Genomic DNA, 11,521 nt, shown 5'->3' on the forward strand with positions numbered 1-11,521 from the left:
TTCATAAATGAATAAAAACAGGGCCCCAACAACAGCATCAACAAATGGCAAGAAAACACATTAAAGTTTCACTCAGTCATGGACACAGTAGCAGAAAGATTTTTTAGTTGTTTTTTTTGTCACAGTGCAGCTATAATCAATAAATTCACATTAAAAAAAAATCTTCAACAGTACCGTTTTACTGGCTGTGTCCCAGTGCATTGAAAGCATTGAGCTGAAAGCTGTACAAGTTGTGTGTGTGTCCTCAGTATTCAGGTTCTGTTGTCCGTCAATCAAGAGCCATAACTGATCTCAGGAGGAGCAAAACAGTTCAGACTTATTAACAGAAGGTTCCCTGAGAGGTCAGATCTTTCCAAGGAGCTCCATGACAGCGATGGTTGTGCTCTGACCAAAAATAAAGGCTCCACAGATCAGGGTCACTGCTCCCCAAATGGTAAGGGTGATTCTGGAAAGAATTGGGGAAAAAAACTACATCAGTATACACAAAGTTTACATCTCATGACACAGGTTAGTGTTGCAACTACAAACCTTTATTTACATTAAGATGCTCGCATGTCCGACGTACTGCCAGATTAATTGTTGGAAAAATACTAGCAATCAAATCATGTCTAGTTGTGGTTAATTTTAGACATGTGTTAAGAAGATATACAATTATCCACAAAATGTTCTAGAAGTATTTTTTTTTTTTGCCAGCACAAAGTTCCATTAAATCTTAGTGAAATTAAATATGATTTAATTTAACTAAATATTAAATCTAATTAAATTCAATAATTAATAAATGAATGATCACCTAAGAATAAATTGTCCGTACTGTAATGCAAAAAATTGGATGTTTAAAATATTTTAAAAATATCTTCACACATACACAGACCAAAATACTGCAAATAAAGTATTGTTTTTCCATAGTATTGCCACATTTATTTTCATATATGTAAACTATTTTTTTCCCTATAAAGGGGCTTAAGGTAAAAAAACGTTTTTTTCTATTTACTTTAGTTTTTATTTTCTTTTGCTGACAAGCTGAACCAATTCATTGAGGCTTGTAGAAATTAACCAATAAAAGGAATACAAAAAGAACTGAACAAACTGAAATCATAATTTTTGTGGGATAGTAAGAAATAATAAATACTGATGTATTAACTGGTTGTCCTGCTACACGAGATGTTGGCAGTTTATTTGCTGGTTTTAGCTCCGCTTTGGGTTTGCACAGATCTAATCAAATTATGTGGACTCACTACAGGGAATGAAAAAAAAAATAATAATAAAAAAAAAAACAGCTGCTAAAACAGCTGTTTTGAATGAGTAATTCAGATTAATTCACAGTTAAATTCATTAACATTTGGATGAAGCTTGTCCTCACCTGGTCTTGCAGGATACTGGCTCAGATTGCATGGCAAACATCAAACAGAGTCCTGTAGAAACAAACACACACACACTCTTTAACAGAACAGCAACAGGTTTTATTGAACGTCCCTACATGACAAGATCTCTACCTGGGAATATAAAGATGAAAAAGGCACTGATTCCTCCAATGACACCGATAACTTTACTGATGTCTGGTACAAACAGAGCAATGAGTAGCGTCATCATTATCCACAGAACCGTCAGCACCCATCGGCTGCGACATTCTAACTTCACCATCAGCGCCTCGCCCCGTCTCCGCCACCGGCTCAGCAGAGGGTCCTGAATCACCGATCTGATGTGTTCAGAATGTAATGTAGCCAAACACAACATTAAAATACATAATGAGACTTGAAAGACACAATAGAGCAGAGACACATCAGATTGAGTTTGGAGAATAACAGAGAAAAGAAGCCGCTAATCTGCTGAAGGGCCATCTCTCGGGATCAGAGAACCGCTCCAAAATAGAGAAACTATCCAGCAAGTAACAATGATAGCCAAGAGAGGCTCACACTGGTTTTAAAAGCAACATGGCTGACCTGCCCAGCAACACGATGATGGGATAGATGGTGATGATGGAGACTCCAAACAGCAGTCTGGCAACGAGCATGAGTTTGTCATGGTTGGAGTACGACATTAAAATATCTGGAGCCACAGTCTTTCCAAATGTCAGGTACCCGTAAACCCCTAAAGCAAAAACCAAGGAACGATGCCTCTGTAAGTCCACTGTTGTGTTATGGAGGGGAGAAAAAGTCACACAGGTGAAACAGAAGGTGGTCTGACCTGTGAGGGAGTAAATAACGAGGCAGACAATCATCGCGACCACAGAGACGAAGGCCCAGTGAGAAAGCCGCTGGTTCTCCATGCTGCTGTAGATGGCGATGGAAGCCTCATGGCACTGCAAGGAGAGAAACTCCTCTTATGCTATGTTGAACAACCAGCTGAAAAGGTTACAGGTCGCAATAATGAACATCCAAATTTGGTTTCTCTTTTTAGATCCATCTGCAAAACAGTCGAACTGAATGACAAAACTCCCCAGCATGTCAAGCTAAAATTAGATTCAGTCTACAGTAGCAGCTGGTGTCCTCTTTATGGCAGAGAAATTCCTTGACCATGATTTTATTCAAAAGACCTTTTCTTCAAATGAGCAATAAAGTTTAATTAGCCCTTGTCCACACTGTAATGAAAGTTCATGCTGAAACATTGTAAATCTCCAACCTTTAAAACGATGCAGTTTAGATATGAAATTTGGCTCTTTAACCTACATAATCTATCACACATTTGGCAATTATACAAGAAGAGAATGCACTACACTCGACGTTATTAAAACCAGCATAATAAGAAACAGTTTTAAGTCAACAACCTGGGGCACTGGTTTCTTCCCACCAGGGACATAACTTGTAGATCATCATACGAAACCATGTTGCTGATGTGATTCCAGCATGAAGTCAAGAGTTAAAGGAAAGCTCAAAGTTCAACAACGTCTCAGAGTTAAGCCATCAAGATTTCAGGATTCTCACTCCTGTCCCAGCTGCCATCAGCTGCTTTAAAATCTTCCTTCTCTGTTCGTACCTTCCCCTTCGATCAGGACCTCATCAGCTCTCTTTTCAACCCTCTGCACAGCAATCACTCACCCTGACAGAGTGTTGGTGTGAGAAGGAATGTATCAATCCAGTTGCACTTTTCCTTTGGCTTTATTAGATCCTACTGACAGCAGCCTTCAGGGGCTACAAGGGCAAGCTGGGCAGTTGCACATAAATCAGTCCTACTTCAGACTGACAGAATGAGCTCCGAGCTCACACACTCTGCAATATTAAACATAACAAAGTCGACAGAGAAGGTCAACCTGCTAACCTTACACTGTATAGAAACACTTTTTCGGAGAAAGCGCAAACTTCCAAATCAATATACAAGATTTAAACCAACTTCTTTACTGAAATACAGAACACACGGCTGCACAGAGTGATCCGCGGTTTTGCAATACCCTGATGCCGACATGTGAAACCAGTCTCAAATGGTCCCAAAAAAAAAAAAAAAAACTAAAGCAAATTGTTGAACTCACCTGGAAACCAAAGCAGATGGTTGGGATCACGCTGAACATCGATCCCCAGGCGCCAGTCCTGTGGACACATCAAGACTTTATCTGGAGTTTTTGTTATAATCAGAACATTTAATGATGTTCCTCCCCACTGCCATTCATCATCCTGCACTTGTCCTTACTCCATCTTTAGAAGCCAAGTATAACCGTCAGAAGATATCCAGAGTCTCATCCTTTGAGTCATCATATCTCCTGCTTTCCTTTTTGGTTTGGCTCTTTCTCTACCACAACAAACTTGAGCACCACCTGCATTCCGGGAGAAAAAGCCCCAATCCATCTGCCCATCTCTCACTCCATCCTACTAAAACTCATAAACAAGGCACTTTAGATACCCCCATCCAGAAGCATGGCCTTTTCTGATCAAGATCTATGGTCAAACGCTCCAAACCACACTGAACATCATGACCCAAAGAAACCAATAGAGCTGCATAATCAGTAAAAAGCAATGAAACCCTGAAGTTCCCAAACCAGACACCCTCCTCTCAACAACTAAACTTTGAGTTCCCATCCATGAACACAAACGGGATCAGTGACATGGGATATTAATCTTAGCAGAGTCCTTCCTGCACTGCATTGAGTAATAAAGCTCAATGTAATGAGCAAGTAAGCCAGTGATGGAGAGAGTTTAAACAGTGATGTCTGATTTAGATTCCAAAGAGATTTATGGTTAAACCAAGTTAAAGATATCTCAAATAACGGATCTGTTTCACATACCCACTGGAGTAGAGAGGGCTTCTGTGATCTGGAGCAGTCGGCATGGTGAAGTACTTTATGATTATGGATACAGTCAGGTAGGTTGCAGCTAGAGTACCCAGAACACTAGGAAAGGACAAGAAAAACAGTTTTAGAGAAAACATATTGCATTAGGGCATCCTTTGTTAATTATTTACATTGTTTCAACTGGTAAATGTTGTTTGAGCCACACCTGTGGTCCTATGGAAAAGAAAATTACTTAAAAAGGCGATAAATTACACAACCTGGTGTATTTTTGGATGGTGATCTCCTTGGGGATGGACATTGGCATGATGAGGAAGAAGCAGAGCAGAACCAGGGCAAATCGGTGGTCAGTGTAAAAGTGATAGGGCATCTCAGATTTTGGCAGAGCAGTCGCCAGCTCATACAGAGTGTTGCACACTAAAGGACAGAAACCAGATGCAAAAACAAAAGCTTAGGATGCATATTTGATCAAGATGTTTATTTTGAGTCTCTGTTAAGCATGAGTGACATTCGGTTAAATTATGACAGACAAAATATCTATTTTATTATCTTAATAATTTGAGATTTCTCTGAGGTTGTCATTTCATTGTGCCTGGGCAAATATAGGCTGTACTCAAGAATTTTAATTAATTCTGAACACTAGTCCAACTAAAGAGGGCACAAAAAGACATCACAAGAAAGTTTTATTCAATGTGATAATATGAAGAAAATGATGATACCTCTGTCATCCTCACGCAAGTAAGATTGGCATCATACTGGTACATTTCAAAAAATGATTGTGAAAATGTTTAATATTCTTTATTGCTCATCAAAGCTATAGTCATAATCATCAAGATTATAAGAAATGGCAAGAAATATTTGCACTTTTACACAGTATCCCAATTTATTTAGATGTACCTGTGATATGACATTTAACTTCTCCACATTTTTAAATTTTCTTTTGTATGTGCTTACTCCAGAAGCATCCGTTTTTATCACTGTATAGTCTTAACTTGAGGGAACTTTAGCCTGATTAAAAATCTATTAAACTTGACCAAATGAACATAGTGACATGACACACCAATTGTCAATAGAGGACAGAAAAAAAAGGCAGTCTGAATGGAAATGTTGTCACACAACAAAGCTTACTTATCTCTGTACCTTTCTGACAAAATTGTAGATGACAGTGGTCCAAAAAAATTTAATGTACGTGAAATTCTGCTTACAAGGACGATAAAGAGCAACATCTCTGCAATAAAGTGAGAAGGGCTATTTTTGACCATTTCCTTTTGTAATACATTTGATGCTGACAAAAACTTAGAACAGTCTAGTCAACCATGAATAGTGCTAATTAGGAAATTATTTGTAAAATGTGGTGCAATATTAAATACCACTTTAAAAAAAATGACTTGACTCAAGACCGTCAAGAACCTGACGAGAGTTTAATTACTGGAAATTCAACTACAAGTGTGAGATTTGTGAAAAATAAATCATGTAACAGAAAAATATTTAGGCATAACTTGTAATGTGGTGACAAAAGCCTTCCAGATAAACCACAATAAAAGCTTTGCTACGTTTTTTGGTATATGACAATAAAATACAAGAGATTTTTTTCTTGTTTCTCTTCCTCTCAGTGAAAGCTGAGCAACTTTCACTGCTGTTCTCGAATAGCAGCGAGTAGAAGGAGAAGAAGAGAGAGAGAAGCACAAAAACACAGACAGTCATCAAACTTTAACAGAGATGTCTGGGACAGATGTAAAAATTAAAAATGAACAAAGGTCTTGATCTTTATGTAACTATGCAAAAGGGCTTACCGTTTTCTGGTTTCTTTAATGGACAAATATCTTTGAGTGGAGATTAATAGGGAATTTTTAAAAGAGAGGGAATAATCATTTTAAATATTAAAATTGTGCGATTTTTGTTATTTAAAACAATAACACTGAAACACTTAAATACTTTGGGGAAAAAAATCATTAAATGTTCTGCTCATCCACAGCACTTTGTTACACCTATAAAACCTGAACAATAAATATAAATAACTTTGACTATTGATTTGTTGAATTGTTTTCATTCACTCCATATCATATTGAATGCAGTTAGAATAGATCAGATGCATTTTCAGAAAAATAAAAATGGAAAGAGGGGAATTTGGGAAATAAAAATAAAACTGAATTTCATAGAACCTAAGTGTCATCTTTTCCTCAAGCTAATTTTAGTTTTGCTTGACTACATACATGTTTATTTTAAATATGTTGCTATATATACTATAATTATCCTGACTTGTCACAACTTCTGTCCCTGGGAAACTGGTACCCTACAAGCAGTTCATGATCCACATTTGCCAAGCGTCAGCGCTGGCTATATTACAAATCAGATCAATAATAAGCCAATACGCAGTCACATACAGTCCTAAAACAATGCAATTATCTCACCAAGTATGAATATGAATACAATTGTCACCAAACTTAAAGAAAAACACACATCTGGCGCAAGGCAACAAACATTAGCTACAGAAGTGCAGCCACAAAAAAGGCAATCGTTACTCACACTTTTCCAGCTGGTCATTCACTACGACCAGAAAGGCCACAGAGATCATGAAAAGGTTGAAGATGAAGCAGATCTCACACAGCTGACCAATGGCCGTGCCGCACAGCTTCTTCACCACCGCCTGGTAGGTGTGCTGACGACTGATGGAGGAGGCATAGCCCAGAATGATCAGGCCACTGATCAGGAACACGAGCGAGATCTGAGGACAGAGACGCATGACTGCAACTCTTCCCTTTCGAGGGATTTTTCATTTGCACCCACCAACACTGAAGCAATGTCATGTTTTTGAAAACATTAAAGACATCATTGATTTGAATAATCAAGTTGCCCACATTCTTGATCATCCATAGTTTTCAGAAAGTATTTTTTTTATTATTTGCAGAAGCAAATTAAGAGGAATGATTTTTATGTCTTGTAGAGCTATAGAGAAGTTTACTGTAAACAAAATATGGATGCAAAAGGCATTGTTAGATTAAAAAACAACTGTTGCCATGTTTAGGTGCATCTTATTCCACATCTGTTTTTTTTTTATATTAGATCTCATACTAGCTAGCTATAAATAACATCTTACACTAAGCAAATTAAAAGAAAAAGCCATTCAAAACAGATTTCCAAACTTTGTCTTTAAGAGGTAAAATTTGTACATGATGAAATCACTTCAATAGTCTGTTCTGCACATAACGATTTAATCCTCTTGTTGCGTTTAAAAAATATAGCACTTCATCTTCTTGTACAAAGAAGACAAATTGTTACCAAACAAATTTGTTTAATCTTTATACTTCCTGATATTTTAAATAAATTGATAACATCCTTATTTCAAACACAGCAACACTAAACTTTAACTTCTAAATATAATAAATGTGTAATTTAAAATTTTGAGTTCAACGTAAAAAACATTTACATTGAACGCAATATATAATAATTTTGCAAGTCAAACAAGTTTGAAGAACAGCCAAAATAAAGCAAAATGTGTACTTCACGTTACGTTGAATGCAGAGTTTAGATTTAAATTAACAGGATGGCTATTTATTCCCAAAAAGAACAAAGAATCCAACTTTTTTTTTTTTTTTTTACAAGAAGCCACTTTTAAAACTTTAACTAGAGATAAGAGCAGAGTTTTCATTTAGTCCACAAAGATAAATACAGTTCAAGAATAATGTCCAATCTGCACATTCATCTCTTTGTACTGTGGGACGAACTTAAAACATGAAGAGTCAGGAAAACTCCTTAAGGAAATTAAATAGAGCTGAAATCAGACTTAATGACATCTCAGGTGAAACAAATCAGGTTAATTTACCTACAATTCTGCATCAGAAATTCCAAATATCTATAAAACTCACCCCATGTAGAGATAAATGTTACTTTTAAACTAATGTGCTCTTTCTAACCCTTGAATATAACACTTTTTTTTTTTAAAGAATCTTAAAATGAGAGCGCTCTCACCAGCTCCACGGTGACCGCGCTCCGAACGCCCCCGGCTCTAGAGAACGCCCAGGGGAAGTTCAGCAGCCCGGCGCCCAAAGCGGACTTCAGCATGATGAAGACGGCTCCCATGGAGCCCAGCCGGTGCCCCACGTCCAGCGGTGGCTTGTCAGAGGTTGAGGCCAGCAGGCTGATGCTCTCCCTAGCTAACTCTTCCATGCTCGGGTCGGCAAAAGAATCACAGCGAGATTCGGCGTCCGCCAGAGCGGCACTCTGAGCACCGACGGTCGCCCACTGAAAACAGGTGAGCCCCGGGTAGAGGGGAGGGTCGGTCTGTAGGCCAGCTGCTGCCTTCAGGGACCGCTCGGAAGCTTAACATTTATTGTACACCTGCGTATAAAACTGAGATGCATTGATTTTTAATTTATTACTTCTTTTTTTTTTTTTTTGCTAAACATCTTATGTCTATGATAAGATGTTGTAGTATCAAGAGATACTACAACTCTTGATTTTTTATTTGTTCAATAAGTGATGAATTACGAACTACTAGACATTCTAAAAGAGTTGCTATCAAGGGCAACAAAGCAAGCTTAATGCACACAAAGTAATATTCATTCATTAACAGTTCATTATATTACTAATTAATGTTAGTAAATAAACAAAGAACTAATCAAAGCTAGTCCTTTCTGACATTGATCGAGATGGTCATTATAAAGATGACCATTACACTTATTTTTGTCTCCTCCACAGTTATATTCTTTATTTCAATACTCTAATGGAGAACATCTGCTACAGAAGGGTATAAGTATTCTAATATTTTAGATTTTTACTTTTGTAATTTTGATGTATAGTGAGATTCACCAACATTTTTAAAATAATATCCCGTTTCTAATTCTAGCTGAAGACAAGTTACCCACGGAGACAGTTGGCTATACGGTTGTCTTTTGGAGATGGGCCAAAAAGTCCCAGTTTTTGCCCCAACGTGGATTATGTTTCATCTGAACATAATCCATGCTGTCTCAAAGTTTTGAGAGATTGTCCATTTGGGTCAAATCAGATTTTTAAGACATGATTTTTGGGGTACTTTTTTCCTGACTTATATTTGTGCACTTAAATGATTTTGGCTCTTTTTAATCTCTTTGCAAAGTGTAGTTTTATATAAGGACGATAAAGAGCAAATGCTAACAAGATCTTGCCAGGTTAGCTGAATTTTTACAGTTCAATCAGGTTCTTTAAAAACAGTGACTGACACATACCAAAGACAGATGCTGAAAGAGAAGCAAAAGGTGATTTAACAAGGTATTATTAGTTTAAGGGTCTGCAAACGTATGCAACCAGGTTATTCCAAGTTTCTTTTTTCTCTTTACCTTTTCCTCCTCAAACAGATTTTGTGACAGCTAAATAATGTAAGACATACGTCACATTAAAGGTTGGGGTAAACTTTGAAAATATTTTTTTGTCTCCTAGCATAGGTGTTCACACATTTCATAACAACCAGCTGAAATTGGACTTAGATGTAATCCAACTAAAAGCTGTTTTTATGATTTTGACATTTGTCAAATCATTAAAAGCTTTTCTCAACTCGGCCAACTAGAAACACATTACGCTCAAGGAAACATGGAGGTAGGCTAATCCAAAGACATGTGAGGAGGTGGGACGGGAGGGGAAGCAGGCGTGTAAGATGCAGAGTGGTACCACAGAACTTAAAATATTTCACCAAGATTCTTCCAGGTGACCTGACTGGCCAAACAGGAAGCCCCCTAAATCTGGGAACGTTGCAGGGAAAGAGTGCATGTGACCTCCTCTCACCACCAGCTTTCCCAAATCTCGTTAGCGCATCTAGCCATCTCCGGGGTCATTTACCAGTTTCCCAAGGTTCCAAGAGAGATTAGCTTCAGAGCGGGGCCATCATCAAAGAGGACAGGTGACAGATTCACAGCCTGATCTCACCGATTAGACTCAGATAAAGAGCCAAAGCAGAGAACCTGGAGCAACTCTGATGAAATCAGCCTGCATCACTGATTCCGGCCCATAATCAGTCCCAACTCCAAGACTGGGATGGATTTGTCTGTTCAATCTGAAATTACTCCTCAGTATGGAATGCAGTTATTTCTTCTCAGCACAGACCAGGAAATGTGTGTTATTAGGCAGCAAGGTGAAAAGGAATTTCACATGGTAAACCTCATCTTTTTTTAAATCAGTTTTTCACTCTGAAGAGCTGCTAAAATAGTTTTTTATCACTTCCTCATGACACCAAAACAGAAGCAATGTCTAAATGTTCAGGAAATATTAATTATGACAGCAGCTCCTCAGCAAATCACTGTAATTTCTCAATCCAGCTGGGACTTGATTGGAGTTAAACATGTTATCATCGGTGCTCAGACATTAGTTGAAGCTAAATGTCACCCTGCTGCTTTTTTTTCTCTCCCTTTGCTCATCACCAGTAATTAATAAATCCTTTTGTTCTTCTAGGTTCAGACACACACTATAACAACATAAGTTAATAATCACAAACATATGGGCTCTAAACTATTTATAGTAAACTGCCATCGTAAAAAATAAATCACAGCCTCCTTAAGGGTTCTCCGTGTCAGGACATTATTAAAAATACATCTGGCTTTCAGTAAAAATGAAATGATTAAAAATATTGGACCTCAAGTGCACAAAAACACACAACATATTCCATGCCATCATTTATTGGGCATAAAAAAGCCAACATGAAAAGGCTGTGTGTGAAAAGTTTAACTGCACCCTGTCACCATGGGATTTAAGTTAGATTAACAGCAACATGCTGATAATCAAATACACTGGATTAGATGATCATCAGTGTGAGCACTTCTGTAAAACACAGTTTTTGTTCAGTTTTCAGTTTCTGAGCATGCATGTGGATTAACACAATGCCAAAACGAAGACACAGCCGCACATAATCTTAAGAGAAGCAATTACTGTCGTCCATCCATCAGGGAAGATTTTATGACAGTAGCGTCCAAAGTCAGACCTCAAGGATGATATCCTGCATGCTTTAGTTCTCTGGGTGGTTGAACACACCTGAATAAAACAATGGCTCACTAGTAAGCCTCTGGAGAACATTGACATGCTGAGGTTTGACCTGCCAGAGTGTTGAACCAGGTAGTGAACAAAGACATGCCTCATGGACATGATACCAGACCTCTGGTATTACTTAACCACTGATTTGTGACTTTTCCAAACCAGCCCTCTTTGACCAATATTCCTTCAGTTTATTTCAATCTTTTTTTCTGCAAAATGTCTCAACTTTCACTGGACCACACTGACCATTGTTTTTAGCCGTCTTGCTGCAGCTATGCTGCCGTTTGTGCTGTTCATCACCCAGTTTGA

At 37.9% G+C, this 11,521-nt stretch overlaps 1 protein-coding gene across 2 annotated transcripts; it reads right to left on the reverse strand.

The window, feature by feature from the left end:
* Nucleotides 1-83: 83 nt before the first annotated feature.
* Nucleotides 84-8,526, reverse strand: slc38a8a (solute carrier family 38 member 8a). Of its 2 annotated transcripts, XM_008411661.3 has the most exons (11): nucleotides 8,186-8,526; nucleotides 6,743-6,941; nucleotides 4,477-4,633; nucleotides 4,214-4,318; nucleotides 3,464-3,521; nucleotides 2,185-2,299; nucleotides 1,941-2,088; nucleotides 1,639-1,696; nucleotides 1,494-1,556; nucleotides 1,361-1,412; nucleotides 84-445 (listed from the first exon to the last, which is right to left on the reverse strand). In XM_008411661.3, the coding sequence occupies exons 1-10, from the start codon at nucleotides 8,381-8,383 to the stop codon at nucleotides 1,401-1,403; spliced, it is 1,113 nt and encodes a 370-aa protein (XP_008409883.1). In that variant the 5' UTR covers nucleotides 8,384-8,526; the 3' UTR covers nucleotides 84-445; nucleotides 1,361-1,400. The 2 variants fall into 2 exon arrangements, with proteins under 2 accessions (XP_008409883.1, XP_008409882.1); XM_008411660.3 differs by having other exon boundaries at nucleotides 1,494-1,696; nucleotides 8,186-8,525.
* Between the last annotated feature and the right edge of the window lie 2,995 nt (nucleotides 8,527-11,521).

Source organism: Poecilia reticulata, chromosome 6 (genome assembly GCF_904066995.2).
Source record: "Poecilia reticulata chromosome 6, P_reticulata-male-v2, whole genome shotgun sequence".
Taxonomy (NCBI): domain Eukaryota; kingdom Metazoa; phylum Chordata; class Actinopteri; order Cyprinodontiformes; family Poeciliidae; genus Poecilia; species Poecilia reticulata.

Coding starts and splice junctions, on each gene's coding strand:
- slc38a8a (XM_008411660.3), bottom strand. CDS start 8,383: ATGGAAGAGTTAGCTAGGGAGAGCATCAGCCTGCTGGCCTCAACCTCT. Junction 1,697..1,940: donor ATCATCGTGTTGCTGGGCAG/GTCAGCCATGTT, acceptor TGAACACATCAG/ATCGGTGATTCAGGACCCTC. Junction 1,413..1,493: donor TTTCATCTTTATATTCCCAG/GTAGAGATCTTG, acceptor TTGTTTCTACAG/GACTCTGTTTGATGTTTGCC.